Source organism: Gopherus evgoodei, chromosome 14 (genome assembly GCF_007399415.2).
Source record: "Gopherus evgoodei ecotype Sinaloan lineage chromosome 14, rGopEvg1_v1.p, whole genome shotgun sequence".
In the NCBI taxonomy this organism is placed as follows: Eukaryota; Metazoa; Chordata; order Testudines; family Testudinidae; genus Gopherus; species Gopherus evgoodei.
This window is the reverse complement of record NC_044335.1, coordinates 6,712,991-6,736,851: the sequence shown is the minus strand read 5'-3', so window position 1 is coordinate 6,736,851 and position 23,861 is coordinate 6,712,991. Positions and strand designations below refer to the sequence as shown.

General features: G+C 44.9%; 2 protein-coding genes across 8 annotated transcripts in view; one reads left to right on the top strand and one right to left on the bottom strand.

The window, feature by feature from the left end:
- Positions 1 to 6,817, bottom strand: part of NKAIN4 (sodium/potassium transporting ATPase interacting 4) — an 82,659-nt gene extending 75,842 nt beyond the window's left edge. For all 3 annotated transcript variants that reach the window (XM_030533760.1, XM_030533763.1, XM_030533762.1), the window contains exon 1: positions 6,556 to 6,817. In XM_030533760.1, coding sequence (XP_030389620.1) covers positions 6,556 to 6,609 — 54 coding nt within the window. In that variant the 5' untranslated portion in view covers positions 6,610 to 6,817. The remainder of the gene's footprint in view (positions 1 to 6,555) is intronic.
- Positions 6,818 to 22,081: 15,264 nt separating this feature from the next.
- ARFGAP1 (ADP ribosylation factor GTPase activating protein 1) overlaps positions 22,082 to 23,861 on the top strand; it is a 30,611-nt gene continuing 28,831 nt past the window's right edge. For 3 of the 5 annotated variants that reach the window (XM_030533018.1, XM_030533019.1, XM_030533014.1), the window contains exons 1-2: positions 22,094 to 22,168; positions 23,245 to 23,396. The gene's annotated coding sequence lies outside the window, so the exon portion shown is untranslated. Of the gene's footprint in view, positions 22,169 to 23,244; positions 23,397 to 23,861 lie in introns of all 5 variants that reach the window. The other 2 variants (XM_030533015.1, XM_030533016.1) reach the window with 2 other exon arrangements.

The window sequence follows — 23,861 nt, the reverse complement described above, 5'->3', positions numbered from 1 at the left end:
AACCACATCACAATGTCATGTCCATTAGCACAGCGGCAGAAGTCAGAGAAGAATTTCTGCTGTGAATTATTTTTGCTTCCAACCCGTTTAAAATGTACAAGAAGATCACAACAGAACCAGACCAAGCTTGTGCAAAAGCACTTTAAGAAAATGAGGTTGAAGTGTAGAGGGAATTGTTTTTATTTTGGACTTTCTCAGATTCCATTCAGGGTCTGAAACCTCGGAATGGGTTGGTTTAGACAACACAAAAGCATAGGATTTCTGGGAGTCACTGGCAAGCTACTGCCGCAGTGGGAAGTATGAATCTGGATTGTCTGAGCAATGGGAACTCTGGATGCAAGCACCTTTGAAATACCAAATATTGCAAAAGAAACACTACTCTTGTGCTGCTCTCCTACACTGCAGTGGAACTCCCTGTCCGAAACATTACTGACGAGAATGGCTTGGAGAACTGTGTTTTTCTCCACACAAAATTTTGACTTTTTGTCAAAACGCAAACCAACCAAATCTGGAACATTTTCAGCCAAAACGTTTTTGGGATTTGGATGAAAACTCAAAATTGTCCATGGAAAGTGGACACTTTCCATGATAATGTTCATTTAGTCAAAACCTCCGTTTTCCACCAAAGACCAGTTTCAGTGGAAATTTTTACACCAAGCCCATTGTTGTCACAGCCTTAACTATACTTTGTCTGGCACTCATACTCAAGAAACAGTTTCTGTTTAATGTGGCTGTTATACTTATTGTATAATTTGTGGCAGTGCTTCAGGACCACAGATGGGGACCAGGGCCCCACTGTGCTAGGAGCTGTACAAACATAACAAGAAGACAGCCCCTGCTTTGAAGCATTTACAATCTAAGTATAAGATGAGATTCAACAGGTGAAGGTGATAAAATATGGGGGAGCACATGGTAACAATGAGATGATTCTGATCAGTATGATAAGCAATGGGCACACTCCTGATTTGGGCACCTGCTTTTGTTTTAACTACTCTGGGTTCAAATTTGCCAGTGAGGCACAGCACAGCATTAGCGACTGTGTGAAATCATCCCTTCGAGTCCTACACACCTATGTTTCTATGATACCACCTGGGGGAGCCTCAGGGAGCAGACGGTACCTCTTCAGGGGATATATCTAACTCTCCCAGCAGTGCTGTCTCTGCTCCATGGGCTGGTTGGTGTGGGAGGGCTAAGGTGAGAATGTCCCTTCCTCCTTCTCCCACACAACTTTGGCATGCTAGGCACTCCCAGAGAATAGCAAGGGAGCAATCCCTCTACTTCCAAAAGTTCAGGGAATGTACTTCCGCTTGGCTCTTAGCCAGGCTATGCAAAGTGCAGGGGAAGGCTCCTTATACCCTCTCTCCCAACCCTCATTCATGTAGAGGCCTGGCAGAGTCTGGTACTTGATTGCTATTCAGGGTAGACAGTGTGCTTGGAACTGTAGGGTATCAGAGAGAAAGTTCCTGCCCCAAGGAGCATATGAATTACAGGTGACAGGCCGGTGTGAACTTCCCCAAAGTTTTGGGCTGCTTGGTTCAGCTCAATATATAAAGAGAGGCCAAGAGCCAGCTGCAAAGTTGGGACCTGTATGTGAATACAAATTTTGCCTCTGTTGGAGATCGAGAGTGGGTAGGTCTAAAATCAGCATCCAGGTCTGTTGCTGCCTTTAATGTAGGAAATGGAGTGGGAAGTTTATAAATTGTATAAAGTTTAAATATTTTATGTTTGTTCATTTTTTGGCCATATTCTGTTCTGATTTATATCCTGTGCAATCCCAAAGGCCAATGCACCTTTTTAAAATTTTTCCAGTGTTTTAGTTTATCAACTTTCTGCTAGATCAAGCTGATACCGCCATGTTAGTCATTAGAGGTTGCTAGAGAAGGATCTATACTGGTTTCAGATAGTTTCCAGAACTGATCACCCACTGCTGTAAGAAATTAAAAAGACATTGTCAGAGAAAGGAGGGGGCATGGAGAGACAGAGAGAAGAAATAAATACATGGATATAGTTACTTTTGGTTTGTTTCTGTGAGTAGAAATTCTGTGTGGGCTCCTCTCTCACTGTTAATGGGAAATGTTTGTCATTTTTTCCATCCAGAGCCTCTGAGAAGAAGGGGTTCTAAATGTATTTGTAAAATTGCCTCCAGGTTTACGCTTGGCATCCATATTCCCAACCCATGGACTGAATTTAAACAACAATTACTTGATTTGTTAGGATGGATTATGGGGAGGGAGGGAATTTTTCCATGCCTGGTCTGGTTGAAATAAATTCAGATGGTGCCTTCAGCACTCACAATCACTCATTACTCGAAGAAAGATACTATTGTGAACAATCTGCTTACTGGCAGGGAGGAAGGACTGGATTCACCAGTTACTAATATTTTTCCTATCTGGAACCTAGCAACTGTCCATGGTTTCTTGTGGGGAACCACCAATCCCACAATGTTTTGAGGGTCCTGGTGGATGCTCCCTAGTGATACACACTGCAGTATTCCACATAGGTTGTGAAAACCTCCACTAGAAATCTTTTGTATCATTAATTTCTATACTGAACATTTCTCTAACACACTTCACAGGGATGGAGTCCAGGTACCATTCCCTCACTGGGAAAAGATACAACTTGTTCAGGTTTTGCTTAAGCTTTTCCTAAAGTTCTTATTTCAACAAAGATTCATGGGGGGGAGGGAGGCGGAGTCCATTCAGGTAACATTAGTTTCTGAATTAAAGTGAGACAATAAAAACAGTTGTGTCCATCCATCCTTAATTCACACTACTGGGCCCTTAAAGTGTGAATTAAAAGGCCAGATTGCCGGTCCTAGAACCAAACCCTCCCTTGACAAGCACAGTGATGGGGACCAAAGACACTGCCTTGTGATTTTCTGCGGGCAGGTCTGGGACACCGTGCTGTGGGAGTAACTATGCTCTCTGTCCAGAGCAGAAATATATTACAGCAAGGGTAGGCAACCTGTGGCACGTGAGCCGAAGGCAGCACGGGAGCTGATTTTCAGTGGTACTCACACTGCCCGGGTCTGGCCACCAGTCCTGGAGGCTCTGCATTTTAATTTAATTTTAAATGAAGCTTCTTATACATTTTAAAAACCTTGTTTACTTTACATACAACAATAGTTTAGTTATATATTATAGACATAGAAATAGACCTTCTAACAATGTTAAAATGTATTACTGGCACACGAAATCTTAAATTAGAGTAAATAAATGAAGACTCGGCACACCACTTCTGAAAGGTATTACAGGGTAGGTGTATTAGTAGCTAGCCGTCAACCTACTGAATATGGGTTCCCCCTTAGGAATGTGGGAGGCAGGCTGCATGTTAGCTGAGCCCACTTCATACAATACTCTTCTATGCATTATGGGTCTGATTTAGCAACACACGTAAGCATGTGCTTAATGTTAAGCTTGTGCTTAAGTTCCATTGAAGGCCATGCTGGATTATGACCAGTGGTGCTATTTTGCCCTGCTGCATGCATAGGGGTGGCAAGGAAGAAGAGCACCAGAAGAGCCTTTTCATTCACTGTGCTCACCAGCACAGAGCCCCGAAGGAGCAAAACCTTAATTTGGAATGTTCAGGTGGACGACAGTTTAAGATTAGAGTTGGTTAAATTATTCATTACAAATGTAACCTCTTTCTGATCAGCGAATCAGCTGAGACTCAATCCTGATTCTCTTCAAACATATTCATTAGCTTGCTCTATATAGTTCAGACAAAGAGTTTGCAGCTCATGCATTGCTGGTGATCTTATTTGGCATTCATGTGGTGTAGCTGATCACCTAATTCATATTTGTTGCTTCTGCTATCCAGTCGGATGATAAACGTTTTTAATCAGGAGAACAACAAACAACAATGATTAATATACTTGGATATTTTATTTTTTGAGGCAAACATTTGGGCTATAATTTGTGAACATTTCAGAATCTGTGAACGCTTCCATGCACAACTGGCAGTTATCCAACTACTTGCACATAAGGCGCAATAGGACCTCCACAAGCCATTGCAAATTGAACTCTTGCTTTTCTTGTATTTATTATTTATAAAAACTCCCAATAAAGTCAGTTATTGCACTAGAGAAATATATAGTTGAATGTGCTGTTTCCAAACAAAGTAGTATAAAAGCATGCAATTAAGGTTTGAAGTACCAGGGGTCAAATTTTTACCCCACTGATGTCAATGGCAAAATCTCATTGACTTCAGTAGAGCCGAGATTTCATGCCAGGAGTTTTGTTGTGGGAAGCACAGTGTCTGGAAATACTAAGGGAAGAATATAGAGAGATCAAAATAGCAAGTGAAATAGAACAGAGACATGCAATGATCAAAGCAAGTTCACATCTTTATAATTTATTAATGATGATGGTCTGATTGCTGCTGGTTTTTGTATTAATTGATTCCATTACGTACAGTATCTCATTCGATTGCAGCTCACTTAGCTATATTGTTGAATAAATGACGTGACAATTTACACACAAGCAGAGTTGGAAAAAGGTCTAACAGCTTCCCCCAGTAACTTACTGGGAGTTTCGCCAATAGCTCATGATCACACGCTCATCAGGACAGAGCTTCGGGAATTCCCTCCCCATGCTTTACATTTTTCATCTCTACCAATTTACCAAGGCAAGTGCCATGGGAAATCACCAAGACAGAGGCATCCAAACTTGCTTAAGAATGGGCAAAGAAGCTGATTCTCTTCTTTAAGGAGGAGGATCCTAAGGAAAAAAAATGTTCGGGGTTCTTTGTTCCAGTATCCTGGATACCAGAAAACTCGCACGCTTGTCAAAAATAAGAGCAGCACCAGCAGTTTTTTTAAAAGCAGGCCGATACACTGCTGGATTGAAGAGACAATTCGTTGTTCAAACACTAATTTATTCAAATGTTAACATGGTTACAGTCTCTTTCTTCTGTACAGTATGGGTGAAAAATTACAGGAAAGAACACATATACTAAAAGACTAAATACTCGCTACTATCATTATCATCATCATGCATAAAACATATCTAGTAAAGTGCTTCATGCAAACAACAGAACCTCATTCCTTATTTTATGTATCCACAAGTCAAATCTTACATCTCTTTGTTAGGCTAGTCACAGTGAACGGCCTAAACTTTGCTCTCCACACCCAAATTTTAGACTAGTGGTTTAGGTTTTAAAAACTAGCAGCTTCTAGTTTCTGCTAAATGAGAGATTCTTTCTTCCACAGAACTGTCCTTTCAGGGAAAATAAATTACTGTTACAGTAAACAATTCCAAAACACAGTTTTAGCTAGAGTACTCAGTGGCACCAATTTACTACGGAGTTTAAAATCAACTGGCTCCTTTCCTCAACAAGATTTAGAGATTATGCTCCAAAATAAAACAAAGTTAGAAAAAACACGCTTCACAATTAAATAAAGGAATGACATTTCCTTTTTAAGGCAAGAGAAACCCTGCAGCCTATTAGCAATTGACAAGGGAACCTCCAGATACAAGCTAGATGCACAATCATAAAACAACCAGACCTTTGTTTATCACAGTTCAGCATTGACATGTATATACGCAGAAGTGATAGAAAGCCACGCTGTATGAAAACCAGTATTTCAGACGTTAAAGGAGTTTGCTTCTGATCATATATACTTGTGCAATTAATGAGGAGAATGTTCTAAATAAGTAGTTTTAAATATGCATGAACATATAGAATAAGTGAAGAAGTGCATATTACATTAATCTTTCATTGCTGCCTTTTGTATTAGTACCTTTGGCCTCTTTGATTTCTTGATTATTTCAGCACTTTTGAACTTTTTGCTGTTGTTGATGATGATCGTTATGAGAATCCTCGACTTTTAACATCAGGTTTAATTATTTTTTTTAAAGGAGGGTGACCTTGCAAGTTCAAGACTTTTTTTAAAGGTGCCCCTTTAAAAAAACAAATAAAATAATGAAGCCACCCCAAGAGAGAAAATTAACTGGCAATTCAGGATTACATCCCGACTCCCCCCACCCCTTTCCAAATATAAATCAATAGGCTGGAAGTTAAAAGGGACTCAATTCTGTAATAAAATGAATCATTCTAATAAACGATTATTACGAAAGCAGCTGCGTGGGACTTCAATTTTCAATCAACCCACCAAAATTGGGGGACTCCCTAATTCTTAACAATGCAGTTTGGGAGCGGAGTTAGATTCCCTTCCCGGGGATCTTTTGTTCTGAGCCTGATGGCTGCCCCCCCCCCCCGGGTTTGTGCCTGATCGCTCAATCAAAATGAGTTGCTTGCTCCCCTTCTGTTTGAGAAGCAGGGTTGATCCGGCGCAGACAGACACAACAATCTCCCCCCCTCCATACACTCCCTACGCCTGTGGGTGTAGAGAATCGGTGCCAACTCGTGTCGATTCGGCTCCGGGACCAACTTGGACTGGAGCGGTGTGTAAAAGTTTCTCTGGATCTGCCACCCTCCTGGAGCATAAGGGGTGTGTGTGGGGGGTGCGAATGGGGGTTCCCCACTGGGGTGGCTAGAACCCGGCTAATTGTCCCGGCGTGAGGAAGAGACTCGAGGAAAGAGCCGGCTACTCACCAGCTGTAAAGTGCAGAGGAAAATCAAGGTACAGCGCCCGGTGCAGCATCCCATTCTCCCCGAGCCCAGCGGGTCCCTCCAGCCGCTTGGAGCCGAACGCACCAGACCAAGGAGCCGGGCTGATTCACTGGGATCTGCCCGCTACCATCTCCAGGTCCAGCTGCCTTCAGCAGCATCCAGGGACTGGGCAGCCCCCTCCGCCGTCTCTGCCAGCAACCGGGCTGAGAGAGCAGCTGCCTCTCCCAGCCGTGAGGTCGTGGAGCAAGTGGAAGAGCCCCCTCCAGGGATCCGCTTGCTGGGGAGGAGGGGGAGGAGGGCTGGAGTGTGGGGCCACATCTTAAAAAGGCAATGCCTGCTCGAGGCGCTGATCCAGAATCTTTGCAAGCAGTGTGGGAGCCTTGCCATTGACGTCAATGGGATTGGGGTCAGGCCCTGCCAGTCAGCTTGGGTAGCTGCAAAAACCCACTCCACACTTCTATTCCTTATGGGGCACCCAGCGCCCACGTAGAAGCAGAGGATATACAGACAGACCCACCGTTCTGCATGTACCACGCATGCATGTGATCATATGTGAGCAGAGTTTTGTAAATAGTGCAGGGCAACGAATTTACTCAGCCAGCTTCACCTCCTTTTCTCTCTGCAAGTTCTCTAAGAACAGGTGGCAGTTTTCTCAAATGTAATCCTTATTTTGCTAAAGCAGCAAGGAATCCTGTAGCACCTTATAGACTAACAGACGTTTTGGAGCATGAGCTTTTGTGGGTGAATACCCACTTCCCCAGATGCATGGCTACCCCTTATTTTGCTGTTTCTTCCAGTAAACTTGTTGACTAGAATATTTGTGATAGAAGAAAGGGGGTAACAGTCACAGCAAATTTCATTTTAAAATGTGCATACATATTAATTGCTTTATTTTAGTATTTTTAGTATTTTAGCTTTGGACATAAATCACATATGAATCATTAATAAATAGAAATTTGATGTAGAAAGGACTTAATGGGCCATATCTTAACTTGCACCAAGTTCTGCAATCAAAGCACATGCTTTGCTACATTTTGAGATATTCTAGATCTCTATAAACTTATCCAAATATCTTTACACATAACCTATAATAATGCCTACCTCTTATATAGTGCTTTTCATCCATAGAGCCCAAAATACTTTACAAAAGAGGTTGGTATCCTTATCCCCATTTTACAGATGGGGAAACTGAGGCATAGAGCAGTGACATGACTTGTCCAAGGTCATCCAGCAGGCCAATGGCCAAGCTACGAGTAGAACCAAGGTCTTCTGAGTTCCAAAATAGTGTACTGTCTCTAGGCCAGACAGCAGGTGGCAGAGCAAATCCCCAGAGATAGGTGAAACAGTTTATATTGGATATTGTACAACCCCATATAAAAGCCAACTGCAAGCACAAGTCTCTGTAGAAGGGCCTCCAGAGAAGACAGAGCCATTGCTCCATCCTCCACTCCACCATAGCCCAAGGAGTGAGCCAGATACACCATGTTAATCTATGGCAGGGGTCGGCAGCCTTTCGGAAGTGGTGTGCCAAGTCTTCATTTATTCACTCTAATTTAAGATTTTGCATGCAGGTAATACATTTTAACATTTTTAGAAGGTCTCTTTCTATAAGTCTATAATATATAACTAAACTATTGTTGTATGTAAAGTAAATTAGGTTTTTAAAATGTTTAAGAAGCTTCATTTAAAATTAAATTAAAATGCAGAGCCCCCCGGACCAGTGGCCAGGACCCGGGCAGTGTGAGTGCCACTGAAAATCAGCTCGAGTGCAGCCTTTGGCACGCATGCCATAGGTTGCCTACCCCTGATCTATGGCATGCTTCATGCTGCAAAGCACTTACACAACAGGATAATAACATCACACAAATAAGAGATGGGAAAGACCCATTTGATCATAATGTGGTACCTCCACAGGTTCCGTTAAGCTAAATAGCAAAGTTTAGTGTACCACCCTGGACCTGCTCCTTCTCCCTCTGAAGTCAATAGGAGCTTTGCCATTGCCTCCGCTGGGAACAGAATGTGACTTTGGCACCATGACTGTTCAGTTGCATTTTTCCTTTAAATGCAAAAGAGTACTTGTTGCAGTAGTGTCAGAATATGGTGGTAGCTGGGGCATCATGATGCTGAAGAAACAAATGGTCCATTAAAGCGTTCCTTGATTATACTCAAGAAAAGTAGGATTATGCCCAAAGTGGTGAGAAAACCTCATATTTACTTCACTATTGTTATTCAAATCAGCAGCCATGAAGGAAAGAAAAAACAAACAATCCAAGAAAAAAGTCCCTATCACACCTAAAACAAGAAGTTAGGCCTCTAAATGGACACAAATCCCATTGGTTTCAAATAGTGAATTTTCTGACCTGTTCACTGAACATAATCTGACATGCATCAATTATTGCAGTCTAACACAATGAAACACATTTTATTCCAGGTGAAATGAATATGCCCACAGAAAACACCAAATTACCTCGCCTGGAAAACTCTGGATTTAAGGAGCTTTTGCTGTATTTATATTTGCAGGAAATGTTTGAAGGTTTGTTTTATTTGTTATGGATGCAGCGGGAATATTCTTTAGAACATGAATAAAGAAGTCTCATGCTGCACTTTTGGGTCAGGCACCCTGGCATCAGAATGTAAAAATGCCACTTCAAAAACAACAGAAATAACTTGGTATCATGCTGGTTTGAGTTAAATTCTCTACTATCAGCTAGGAACAGTGTGGAAAAGGTTGAACTGCAGCTGTGTCTTCAAGAACCTTGCCTCTGTGTAATTTATTTCAGTTTCCTACATTCTTTGTGTCAACTCCTGGTTTTGAAAACTCCATGGGCACAAAGATTTTCAAAGAAAATAATAACACAAAAGGACCCATCCTGGAGAAATGGCAAAACATAGCAGGACTGAAATAATAAATAACTTGCCACAGAAAGGATTCTTCTCCTACAGTTTTATCTTAATAAACTGAGACAGGACAGAAAGGCAACTGAGCATCAGTCAGACATTTTTGTGAATCAGAAAACCATACTGAATCTCCAGAGGCTATTAAGAAGGGTAAAAAGACAACACAAGGGTGAGTATTTCTTGATGGGAGATAGTTACACTTCCAGACCCTAATCCTGAAAACTCTTCCTGACTCAGGTAGTCCTCACTCTCACTTGATTAGTCCAATTACCTACTACCTGAGACTTCAGTTTAGGAAGACACATAATGTTAAGCATGGGAGTATGTCATTGATGTCTCTGGGACTATTAACATGCTGAAAGTCAGACACATGCTTACGTCTTGCTGAATTGGGTTCCGAGTGAATAAGGATATGTAGGATTGGGCTTGTATGATTTATTTATTCTAAGGACCAGCTCCTGCTCCCACTGTAGTCGATAGCAAAGCCCTCATTGAGTTCAAAGGGGCCAGATCAGGTCTTTAGAACGGCCCTTTAAAACCATCCAAGAATGAAGAATGTTTGAACTTCTCCATGACCAGGGTTTTCAGCTCCCAAAGATGACCCCTCTCCTGAACTCCTGTCTGGCAAAAAGTTCAGTGGGATTTCAGGAGGGGTGTCAATAGGATTTTTTTTCCTGATTGAGGAGTTAAGGGTGCGGCTTGAAGGATTCTTAATAGGAATATTGATTTCCTAAGGTCATGTGTCTTTTGAATTGTGAACTGGGTCATCCTTTTCCATAGTACAGCCACTTCAAGAGCCTCAGGCAGAAGAAAATCAAATAGGAGCCCTGCGTGGAGTTCCCCCCTGATTGTTTGATCAGGGACTATAACTCTGAGCCCCTGGCTGTTGTCCTCCTCAGGCTTGCTTCTCTGGCAACAGCTGTCTCAGGGACTTCCCTGCACCCCTTAAAGGGGGATCCCTTGTGCAAAGAGGGTGGCACAGACCAAGTGAGAAAGCCCATGCTGTACTTCCATCCAGAGGAGCTCCATGGGTCTGAAAAGGGGATGTATGTGACTCCAACCCCGACGGAGATGCCCATTTCTCCCACATCCCTGCACAGATCATAATCCTAAGGATAGCCCTCTGCAGGGTCCTAGGAAATGAGGGATGACCGTATAAAGGCAATTGAACTCTGTCCTCTTCCAAACAGTAGGATAGAGATCCTCCTTTGGAGGATCTGTCTATAAACCTAGGTTCTCCTATGCCCTCTCACCCTTCGCCATAGTAATTGAGCTCCTAGGATTCCCTCCACATACAGATCTTGGGGGCACAATTGGCCCCATGGTAGCCTCTTTCTTGCCAAATAAATGTACACACGTTTTTTGATAGAAAGTTGCTATCATCCCCGGCTGACAGGACCTAACCTACACAGGTCCTAAACCCTGCTAAAATCATCACACAGAACCCATCCTAGATCAGGCCTTGTTACATCAAGCACAGCTAGAAATATATCATCATGGTTTCCCCACACAGAGCTAACAAGACCTCCTTTGCAACAAATAATAGAGAGAAGAAGGAGCTGCCTCTCCAGTAGTGTATTTACTCCTTCTGTTTTCCTTACCTTTTGTTTTCTCCCCTGATCAAGAGAGTTTTTAGTCATTATCATCCAGGACATCTCCAATCCACACCCATTTTCTGTTTTGATGCAATCTTCCTTTTTGATGTATTGTTATCCCGTAAGTGCTGTATCTATTGTTTCATTGTACCTCCATTTTTCATGGCCTGATGTCGTGCATGACTCTAGAAAGTGTGCCTGTTTGAATTCATTTTCAGCAGTCTAATAAAAGGTGTTGCTAATCTCTTTTTTCCCCTTTATTACTTATCTTAGGAAGCTGTATTTAGTGTGTCTGGAAATGATGCTATGCCCAGATTTTCCTGAAACTCTATAAATCTGACACAGATGAGCCCAATTCAACAATCATGCCATGCCCAGATCTCTTATTGAAGCCAGTAGGAGGAATATTACCTGCTCAAGGACTTCAAGACCAGATAAAAAGGTAAGAGATATCAAGGGAGGGTGTGTCCCAGAATCCATATTTGCTGCAAAGGTCAGAAGTTCTCTTACTTCTTCATTATTTAATTGTTTATGTTAATTTATCATTACCATTGGAGCGGCAATTAAGGAGAAATTGTACAGGGTTGTTTCTGGGTTGAATGCCATCAGAAGCCAAAAGAGACCCTGAGGCAAAGCCATCCACGGTGGGAACTCTGTTGGGAAAATTTGCAGTGGCTTATGTCTTACCACCCCCTCTCTGCCAGAGGGATCACAAGCAGCACTGGACAGCCAGAGGCATGACACATCCCCACTGTAGCCTCAGCAGATTGGGCTCTTCTGGCAGACCTTCCATTGAAACCAAAATCTGCTCACCTTTCCTCTGCAGCCTAATGAATACATCTCAGAAAAGAGAAGCCATAGTCAGCGCAAGGGTCAATGTTTCATGCTGTTTCTTTTCATAACTAACAACTAGACCAACTTAAAACAACACAAATTACATTTGTGCTTTGACATCATCCCCTAATAACCCTGGGTAATCTGTGAAATTTGCCATAACCAGTGCATGAAATCTGTCATTTTCCCTCTGATTCCCAGGAAGCCTTGGACGCTGTGGGGATGCTGCCGACAGTGCTCCTTTGCATTTCCATAGCTTCTTCCATCCACAAACTGCCGAATGCTTCCGTAATATTAATCTCCGGAGCCTCACAGCATCCCTGTGAGAAAGGGAAGTGTGAGGACCCTCATTTCACGCAGGAGGAAACTAGCTCGGAGAGATTTAGGGCCCACATTTTCCAGCGTGGACTCAGATTTTGGACACCTGAATGTTTCGATGCCCAACTATATATACCAGAGGTCTGATGATCAGAGCTGCCGAACATCCCCAGCTTTTGTTGACTTCAGCTGGAGCCATGGCTGCAGAGCACCTCTGAAAATCATGCCCAAGGTCTGAAATCCCAGCATTGATGAGCATTTTGCTATCAACTTCATTGGGACTAGGATTTCACTGTCAGTATCTTTTGAAAACCCAGGCCCAAAGTCACACTGGGTGTCGGACAGATCTGGGAATATAAATCCCAGGAAACCAGATCTTAGTTCTGTGCTGTAGTCACAAGATTATCCTTCACCATCCCTTTGATGAGCCTTCCTTCATACTGTGCAACTGGAGTTTGCTAAGATTCCTTTTATCAGAATGATACCCACTAGCGCAGCTACCACTGAGGTTCTCACTCCAAAGCTTTCTTCCCAGGGGTCTATATCTCAGTCAAACTATTCCAATCCGGGCTATCACTTGGCATGCAAGGTCTCATCTTGGAAGCAGGGGTTTTTGGAAATGTTGATTTGTGGCTGTGTCCTGGACTGACTGCTCAGAGTTCAGCCCAGCTGAAGCAAACACTGTTAGTCTTCATAACCCATATAGGACCTGATTGTTCAAGATTGAATTACACTTTCTCTACTAGAGATGGTGCCACCAGATTGGTGTTAAATGTGTCACAATTGGGATTAAGCCACTCCCCAGGCCCTCCCTCTTCTGTGAACAAAGGACTTTTTTCTAGTGATGTTATAAGCCCCCTTCCTGCAAAGAGCTTCATGTGGATGCACAGGTCCATCCAGGCCGAACTCCTTGCAGGATCACCAGTTTTCTCTTTTATAAATGTAATTTCAATATCTTTTGGAAATAGATTCAGCTATTTATAAGTTAGAGAAGGACTAAAGATACTAAAAACTGAAGCAGTGAAAATTTCCTGGTTGCATACACTTTTTTCTTTATTCTTTTTTTTCTCAGAAGCTAAAATGGCCCTTGTTTTGTTTTCTTCCCCTCATTTTTCATGCTCTTTGGACCTGGTGCTGCAAAGTGCTTAGGATCCTCAACTCTTGCTGAAGTCAGAGGGAGCTGGAGATGCCCAGCACTAGGCAGGAAGCACTGAGTACTTTGCAAGATCATAACCTAACACTGGAAATCAATGAAAGGTGGTAGCCCAGCAGACTGGCATGGTGGGGCATGTGAGCTTGCTAAGTATGGAAACACAGCATTTCAGGTAATTGAGTGGAGACAGAAGTTCAGCAGCACGTGGTCTGACTTTTTTATATAATGGATTTTCTCACACCTTTTGCATCAAACATACTGCTGTGGCTACAGTGAAACCTAGGTAGGGAAATCATGGTTTTCACAGAGCTCCCCCTCACCTATGAGACAACAGAAGCCTCATTCGGCTTTAATTTCTCCCTGTCCCCCTTCTCACTCCCTATATCCTTCCCAATCATCTTTCTGTACTCCCATATCTGAGCTCACTATAACTGTGATTTGCTGCCTAGCCCAGATCCTTGGTATGGCTAGAGAGTGCACAATGCCACTCAAGAAGGGTAGTGAGGGATGGAGAACAAATGTGGCTTTAATCACCTTTGCACTCCCTCCTTCTTGAGCAGCTGTACACAGGTCCAATTTCCATAAATTAGTTAGAGCAACCTGAAGGCTGCTCTAACTTGCTTCAAATGCAAATAGCCATAGAGGCTGATACAGGCATCAGGGATTGCCAGGATGCAAGGAAGTCCCAGCCACACTGTCTTTCCATTGGCCATGCTGCCTACAATATCAGCCATGTGGGCTCTTTGCCATTGTAGGATCCTCTTACATGTCAGCCAGGCATGCCTGGATTAGGTCCAGTATTCATGGGCAGTGCAGTGCAAATCAGTTGTACCACAGGGGAGAATCTGGGCCTATATGTGTAAAGAAATATCTAATGAATGACAAGGCTTATGTCTCTACGATTCTCCTCCCCTCTTTTTCTGCGAAGAATTAAAAATAGCCTCTGTGTGTGTGTATGTGTGAGAGAGAGAGAGAGGGAGAGAGTATAAAATGACTAATTTATGTCTCTTAGAGAAACAGCCAAATGCATAGCACTTTTGAAAAGGTCACACTGCAATTCCATGAAGGATCCGAGCATTCAGGGTGATCGCACAGGTATGGATCTGCAGATTAAAGGCTCCATAAATCCACATTGACACTATCGATGTTAATGTCACTCAAAGAGCTCTTGCAGCTTGTTGTGTAAAAGATGGGTATGGGGTATAAAAGTGATGATCGTGCTGGTCCAGTAGACCAAGGATTAAAAACAAAACATGCAGAATACGTCGCAGAGCCATGGCCTATACAGTTTGATTGGATTACTTTAAAAATAAAAGTACTGAGCTTTCAAGAACCACCAGACATGGGACAACAGAGCCAGGCAGAGAAGATGTGTAGTGACAAAGTGTAGGTTCAGCCCTAAAAACTAAACTCAAGAAGAGAGAGATTCCTGAAGGGAAAGATGTCAAAAAATTTCAGGAAGAGGTAAGGACTGGATTGGACTGGACTATGGTCCATGAAGTTGTGCCATTGTCTTCCAGGGGATGAAGATTCCACTCTAATACTTAGCATTTCTCCAGCACTGTTTATCTGAGGACCTAAAACTTCTTTACAAATACTAATTAGTGAAGATTCACAATCCATCTCTGATACTGCATATGACTCCATCACCACAGCATCTGAGCACCCCAATCATTAGTGTATTTCTCCTCATAAAATCCTGGAAGGTAGGAAGCAGTAGTTCCCCTGTTTTACAGATGAGGAACTGGAGTATGGAGAGACAGGCCCAGATCCCCAAAGGTTTTTAGGCTGCTAACTTCCACTGATTTTAACCAAAGTTAGGAGCCTAAATACTTTTGAGAATCTGGGTGTCAATGACTTACCAAGGTTGCCAAGAAAGACTGCAGTGGAGTAGGGCATGGATCCCAGTTCTCCTGAGCCCTAGACTAGCATTCTAACCACTGGATGATCCTTCCTCTCCACTCCTTGCAAAACCCCTAAATGGCAGGTAAGTTAAGTATTAATTTACTGATGAGTAAATGGAGGAATGGATGAGTTAGGTGATTTGCCAAGCTCCAGAGTATATCAGGGCTATCCCTCTCTCTGCACGCACCTCCAGGACCCAGAACTATCCAGGCATGAGATGAGGGTAGAGGGCAGCCTAAATTCAGAATTTCCTGGATTTTGTCAGTTTAAGTGACCGCATTCATGTTAGTTTAATATTTATACCACAGATCATAATTCCATTTGAACAGTGGTATTGAAGACCTCCATTATCCAATTATTTAATTCCTAATTCATGTAATTTATATCCTGGAGGCTGAGAACTTTGAAGTGACCCGCTGGAATGCTTTTGGATGTGCATCTTAACACAGGGTTCTATTGACTCACAGATTTGCATTCCAACATTCCACTAAAAACACTACAGGTGCCTTCAAAGGCCTGGCCTTGGGTGGGTATGAGGGAGTGCTAAGGGATGGATTAATTCAGGCAAGAAAGCAGGCTGTCCCAGCTGACATCTGAACATCTCAGCTCATGCAATATGAGAAGCTGGCATGACTGCAGACACATTTCCAGCTGCAATTTCACTAGACAGTGTGACCAAGTGGTAATTCAGTGCAGCTGCCAAGTTCCATGGAGTATTGATACTAAATGACTGTTCCAAGGTTTCACGGAACAGTTGCATTTCTCAAATGATGTGAAAACATCTCAGGCCAAAAGTGTGAGAGAGTTCTCTAATTCTGAGTAGTCCTCTAGGGCCACTCTTTTTTTTGTGGGAGGTTCCCCTTTTCGTTAGATTTTTTTTCTACCTGCAAAATGATGTGGATTTTTCTGTTCCATTTCAACAAACCGTGTGTGATATAGTGGAGAAAAGATCAAGGAAAATTTCCTTTTACAATGTATATTGAAGGGGCATCTAAAGAAGTCAGTAAAACAGTGTATATGCAATTATGTGTAGAGTGAAGAGTACGTATCTCATGGCTCATGTGGATAGTGTAGCTGCCCAGGAAATGTACAATCATGAACCACACTGTGCAAACACACACAGATATACACACAATTTTCTGGAGTGTCTTGTACTAATATTTTCATTTTGAATACTCTCTACAGTAAAGCAACAAGCCGTGACAGTCACTGCATATTATGGTAAATTAAGAAGCATCAGGCGGTGTCGGAGGCGCCAGACTATAGGAGCAGTGTATTTTTTGACAGGTGTTTATTTCTGAGTGATTGACTGCTCCTGAAATGTGCCAAATTGACAAGCACTGGACACTGGACTCTAAATATCCAGAAATCAGGTTCACTATGGGCAGCAGCAGCGCAAACATCCCTCTCCATTCCCCATCAGAAGGGTTCAACCCAGCTGAAGCAACCACTGTTAGTCTCCATAACCTATTTAGGACCTGGTTTTGCAATGTGTTCAGTGTCTTCAAGGCTCAAGTGCTGAGCAGGATCAGCCCTTGGCCATTCTGATAACTTTGACTGGCATTGACATAAATTGTGATGTGTCTTAGTTGAGTGACTTTAAGCCTTCAAGAAGTGCAAAAGTCTGATGACTTTCCCAGAGTGCCTTGTTGCTATGAAATGGATAATAAAAGCTCTTAGCAGCTCTGGTTGATGATATCATCACTTATGCACTTACTGGCTATTATAGACAAAATTATCAGAAGACTCCAACTGTGTGTAATAATAGCTACCTGTTACATAAAAGCTCATAGCTGATTTATGTGAACATGTGATTTCTAATTTTGTAATATTAGAAGTGTGAACCTATCTTGCCTAAAGCTGAGAACTTTCACCCTTAACTCATGTCTGAAATTGGAAAACATGCATGGCCTAACTTTCAGACCAAGAGACTATCCAAGTGCTAATCCCTCCTAAAATTTCTGCTGATACTGTCAGAAGGTGTCACTGGAGACAGATAATGGTCTGGATGTCCTAATAACTTGAACAGTAGGATAAACGCAAGCATTAAAAGATAACAGTCCTGGCTTGTGTTGTGAATGGAGACAGGAATATGACTAGCCAGGATAGTGAGCCTGAGTCATCAATGAATTTCCTGAAACTATTCAAACAGGTGTTCAAGAAGAGATTGATTATTCTCCAAGCCCCTGTATACACTAGGTAAAACGGAACATGTAATTCCCCACTGGTGTAGCAATGTGGAATCTGTAATGTAGATAGGGTTCATGTGTTTTAAATGCCAGAGCCGTGTCTACACTACAACTTCTGCTGTTATCACTGGTAGGCTGTACTAGTCGATAATTACAGGTCCAGATTTTGCAAGTGTGGATACAATTCTCTGGCAGCATCTCTAAGCAAGTATTTGAGACTAGAGGGAGTGAGAAGGCAAGCTATATAGTATAATCAGAGAGAAGGAGTTATTCTATTAAAGGCAAGTGTGATTTCTACTGTAACTTCAGTAACAACATTATTTGAAATTTAATTATCTTGCTATACAAAGTCTGTAAGGAACTGTGCATATATATGGCACTATATACAAACATTAAATAATGTAATAATAATTAATAGATCTACTGAGGCTTCTTCATATGGAAGATAACATTTAACATATTTTATCTCTGCTATTTTCTCTCATGTAATATAATTAACATGAAAAGCCTAAGGTCCCATTCCTGCAAAGACTTACACGCATAAGTAATCCCAGTGAAATAATTGGGATCACTGAAGTGTATAAAGTTAACCATGTTTTTAAGTCTTTGTAGGATCAGGGCCAAAAGTGCTTACTACATTAGCTATAGCATTAAATGCCGATAACAAACTTAGCACTGTTCAAAACGCAGACAAAAACATTATAATTAATGTATTTATTTTGGGACAAGTCACCGTGTAATGCTTTCTAAGGCAAAATGGTGCCTTATTCCCAGAAACAGGCTAGTCTGGCGTAAATGACCAGGTAGTTACCGCTCATGGTGTAGGAAAGGGACAAAGGTTTTATTTCTAAGAAATCCTATTAAGAAACCATAGGGTGCAGAGAAGAGCAAAGAGCTCCAGGTCTCATCACATTTCCCACCAGTAGCACTTGGAGGCTATTGGAGACATACAGGGTGCTTAAAAAGTGCCAAGTTTTGTTATTATGATTTTATTATTATTGCTACATAAGTTATAATTAATGACAATGCAGAACTTGAATGCCAAGGAAAATTAAAGAGAGAAAAGACCCATCGAAACTAGTATGAAAAATCATCCAAAGGAGTGCATTTTCCTTGTATCTCCTTCAGTCTTATGGTTTGTTCCTTGTCCTCACATTTTACTGTATTTGAAATTAGGCATGATGATAAAATACTATGGCTAACAGTGTTTCATATTGGTAGTCCAACTAGTAGCAAGTCAACTAAGAAAAGGGGGAAGATATAATTGAGGACATTTTTTCTGAATCCTACATGTTAATATTTTAAATGTTTCCATACTACCACACTACAAATATCTGTCTCCATTTCAGAGATGGCACTGGGGTTATGTACCTGTCCCAGATTCCAAGAACAGAGCAATTAAGACTTGCTAGGGAACTGCATTGATTAATTTGTATGCTGTGTAAGAGAGACTTTGCTGGCTTTGTCTCATTCCCACTGAATGAATGGGCCTGATCGTGGAACTCTCACTTACACAAGTACTTACTCCTACTTCTGATTTATCTTGTTAGTGAAGACTTCTCTCATACTAGGAAGGGTTGCAATATTGTTACCATAGTGCAAATGTAAGCATACAGAGCTATTTATTGTTTAATGCAATTCATAAACCGTATCTTTGGGAAAGAGCAGGGAATGTATTAACATGATCCAGGTTATTAGTGGCAATTTTGATCCAGCCAGCCAGGGCTGCCACTGGAAGATTCTGCAGCCCAGACAGTGCGTGAATGTTCATGTTTGGTAAATTAACCAAGAATAGAGACAGTCTTAATATCGCAGTTCTGCATCATTCATGACATATGAAAAATGTTGCACAACAGTGCTCCCTCAAGGCTGCAAGCACAAAGTATTGAATATGCAACACATATTCAGACACACTGCAGAATCAATGCTGATACTAATCACTGGGCCCTATACAATTACAGAAATAGTATGATGAATACTCTAATTAGATTCTCATATAGTGCGTATATAATAGGATCCTCATTTCACAGTAGTTCATATTACCAGAAAATAATGGCACTTATTAGAAGAGGCCACTTTGTCCTTCACTGGAAGAGAAAATTGTACAGGTGGACTTTACTTTATGTTTCATTGCACACCTCCAATATACACATATTCAGGGTCCATGATCTTCTCATTGATGTAAGGGAGGGGTTATGAATATAGCCACCATTAATAGTAATGAGAGTTATTCTTGTTAATCTCCCATAACCATGGCAAGACAACTGATGGCTTATTAAGTACCAAGGCTGGAACAGGCATTGCACTGAAAATGATCAGCATATTGTCTCTGTGGGTTTCAGAGTGGGTTTTTTTCCGAATCCTACATGTTAATATTTTAAATGTTTCCATACTACCACACTACAAATATCTGTTTCTGTTTCAGAGATGGCTGTGGGTTTAAATGTTAAAGGACAGCTCTGAAGGGTCTAAAGTCACCGATTAAAAAGAAATTAGTGATTGTGTAAATGTGCTCTCAACATTTGGCTCCAACCATTAAAAATACATGCCAGCTGGTTTTATCATGTCATCACCTTGAGAGAGGATTTTGGGGATAGCAATTTATGGAAATCACCTTCACAGTTCAAGTAAAATAAGTTTTGTAGCTTCAGACTATTCCCTACTGGACCGCACTCCCCAGGGGCCTGATCCTGCAATCCTGTCTCTTGTGAGTACTCTCATTCAGGCTGGGAGGAGTGCCCCTGACCTCAGACTGGGTGCCAGAACTGGGCCATGATCCGGCACCACTTAGCCTGGAGAACAGTCTCTACTCCAGAGAGGCGTGTCCCTGTGTCTCCCTGTCCCTCTCGGGGTGTCTCTGTCCCCGTGTCTCCCTGCCCCTCTCGGGGTGTCTCTGTCCCTGTCGGGGTGTCTCTGTCCCCCGTGTCTCCCTGTCCCTGTCGGGGTGTCTCTGTCCCCCGTGTCTCCCTGTCCCTCTCGGGGTGTCTCTGTCCCCCATGTCTCTCTGTCCCTCTCGGGGAGTCTCTGTCCCCCGTGTCTCCCTGTCCCTCTCGGGGTGTCTCTGTCCCCGTGTCTCCCTGTCCCTCTCGGGGTATCTCTGTCCCCGTGTCTCCCTGTCCCTCTCGGGGTGTCTCTGTCCCTGTCGGGGTGTCTCTGTCCCCCGTGTCTCCCTGTCCCTCTCGGGGTGTCTCTGTCCCCTGTGTCTACCTGTCCCTGTCGGGGTGTCTCTGTCCCCCGTGTCTCTCTGTCCCTTTCGGGGTGTCTCTGTCCCCCGTGTCTCTCTGTCCCTCTCGGGGAGTCTCTGTCCCCGTGTCTCCCTGTCCCTGTCGGGGTGTCTCTGTCCCCGTGTCTCCCTGTCCCTCTCGGGGTGTTTCTGTCCCTGTGTCTCTCTGTCCCCGTGTCTCCCTGTCCCTGTCGGGGTGTCTCTGTCCCCGTGTCTCCCTGTCCCTGTCGGGGTGTCTCTGTCCCCCGTGTCTCTCTGTCCCTCTCGGGGAGTCTCTGTCCCCGTGTCTCCCTGTCCCTCTCGGGGTGTCTCTGTCCCCGTGTCTCCCTGTCCCTCTCGGGGTGTTTCTGTCCCTGTGTCTCTCTGTCCCCGTGTCTCCCTGTCCCTGTCGGGGTGTCTCTGTCCCCTGTGTCTCTCTGTCCCTCTCAGGGAGTCTCTGTCCCCGTGTCTCCCTGTCCCTCTCGGGGTGTCTCTGTCCCCCGTGTCTCCCTGTCCCTCTCGGGGTGTCTCTGTCCCCGTGTCCCCATGTCTCCCTGTCCCTTTCGAGGTGTCTCTGTCCCTGTCGGGGTGTCTCTGTCCCCCGTGTCTCCCTGTCCCTCTCGGGGTGTCTCTGTCCCCCGTGTCTCCCTGTCCCTGTCGGGGTGTCTCTGTCCCCGTGTCCCCGTGTCTCCCTGTCCCTCTCGGGGTGTCTCTGTCCCCGTGTCCCCATGTCTCCCTGTCCCTTTCGGGGTGTCTCTGTCCCTGTCGGGGTGTCTCTGTCCCCCGTGTCTCCCTGTCCCTCTCGGGGTGTCTCTGTCCCCGTGTCCCCGTGTCTCCCTGTCCCTTTCGGGGTGTCTCTGTCCCTGTCGGGGTGTCTCTGTCCCCCGTGTCTCCCTGTCCCTCTCGGGGTGTCTCTGTCCCCGTGTCTCCCTGTCCCTTTCGGGGTGTCTCTGTCCCTGTCGGGGTGTCTCTGTCCCCGTGTCTCCCTGTCTCTGTCGGGGTGTCTCTGTCCCTGTCGGGGTGTCTCTGTCCCCGTGTCTCCCTGTCCCTCTCGGGGTGTCTCTGTCCCCGTGTCTCCCTGTCCCTTTCGGGGTGTCTCTGTCCCTGTCGGGGTGTCTCTGTCCCCGTGTCTCCCTGTCCCTGTCGGGGTGTCTCTGTCCCTGTCGGGGTGTCTCTGTCCCCGTGTCTCCCTGTCCCTCTCGGGGTGTCTCTGTCCCCGTGTCTCCCTGTCCCTCTCGGGGTGTCTCTGTCCCCGTGTCTCTCTCTCTGCCCGGGTCTTTCTCCCTCCTTTGTCTCTCTGTGTCTCTCCCGCCCGCCTGCCTGTGCCCCGCCCCCCTCTGGACTCCGCCCACTCCCCGGCGCTCGCAGGCCGGGCCCGGGGGGGTTAACCTTCCCCCTTACCCAGCATGCTTTGCAAGCCTGCAACGTAGCCGGGGCCGGCGGCGGCTGCGCGGTGAGGAGCCGGGGAGCGCGGAAGCCGGGCTGCCCGCTGCCGCAGGAGGTACCGAGCCGGCCCGGCGGGCAGGGACCCCGGCCCCGGCAGGGGCGGCCGAGCTCCAGCGGGGGGACCCCGGCCTCCCTCAGCGCCCGCGCGCTCCCCTTCGCCCCGGCCACTCGTCCCTACCTCTCCCCGCCCCCGGAGCGCCTTGGCCCGGGCCCCCTTTCAGCCCGATCCCGGCCCCGGCCTGCCGCCCCCCCGACCCGCGTATCCGGCCCCCCCCCCGGCCCTGGCCTTCCTCCCTCCTTCCCGCCCCGACCCCCGTAGCCGGTCCCCCCCCCCGGCCCTGGCTGTCCTCTCTCCTTCCCGCCCCGACCCCCGTATCCGGCCCCCCCCCGGCCCTGGCCTTCCTCCCTCCTTCCCGCCCCGACCCCCGTAGCCGGTCCCCCCCCCGGCCCTGGCTGTCCTCTCTCCTCCCCCCAGCCCCCCGTATCCGGCCCCTCCCGGCCCTGGCCTGCCTCTCTCCTCCCCCCCGGCCCTGGCCTACCTCCCTCCCGGCCCCCCTCGGCTCTGGCCTACCTCCCTCCTTTCCCCCACACTCTGTTCTCCTTCCCCCTCGGCCCAGGCCTACATCTCTCCATTCCCCACCCTGGCCTCAGCCTCCCTCCCCCCCGTTTTCAGCCCTTCTCCCCCGTCCAGGAGGGTTCTGCTAGAAGTTTGCTGCAGCCCCCCCTCCGACCCCTGGTCCCACGACCCGGGGAGCCAGAGGGAAGCCCTGGGCTTGAGGTCCTGCTCCTAGGTATCTCTAGCTGTGACTGTGCCTAGCCAGCCAGTGTTACTGCTGCTGGGTCCTGTCGCTTTGCCGGGACAGGCCTTGCAGATGGTAGCCCCCTTCCATCCATCAGTGCAGAGCGGGCTGCAGATCAGCCACACTCTGGGTAGCGTGCAGCCTTTCCCCAGTGGTATTCATGGCTTGTTCTTGTGCTTTAAAGGCAAAAAGAAAAAATCGTGTTCCTTAAAAAAAATACTGCTTTAAATGAGGTTCTGTCCACTGTATCTGTTTTTAAGAGCATTGCTCTTCTGTCTCTCCCCTTCCCCTCCCCTTCTCTTCTCCCCCCCCCCCCCAATAAATCTTCTAGAGAGGAGAAGCCTCCATCCTCATTAGGAATCTGGCCATGTTCTGAAACAATCTTCAAGAAATGAGCCTGGATCTAAGTATCTCTATTTACAGGTTTCACTGGGATATGGATTAAGAATCTCTTCCACCTTCTCATCTTAAGCTTAGTTTCAGGTAAGAGGGTTGTGCTGGTCAGTGTGGAAAAGCATCTAACTTGAAAAAATGGCTTGAGAATGTTTGTCCAACAATTAAACCATTAAAAAAAGTTATGCCCCGCAGACTGATACCACCATCTTACCTAAGAGATCTTTAATCCCGGTGAAGTCTGTAAACTAAGATATCTGGAACCTATCCCATCACATGGTTTGCTTTTTATATAGTATCTGAGTTTCAATCCTGTGACTAGGCCTCCATGTCAGAGTTTCAAAGTCCTACTGCAGCTGTTTTAAATATTGACCATCATAATTGTACTTCTAAATAAGCTACTGTTACTACCACTTCATTTATTTGCTTTTAGGAAAACAAAAGGATGACTAATAGATGGTTGGGGTAAATAAGACAATAAGCATGATTCTTCAGTGCTGAGGCAGTCAGTATGGGTGACATCCTGGTTTGTGGAATAAGTCATTGCTGTAGGAA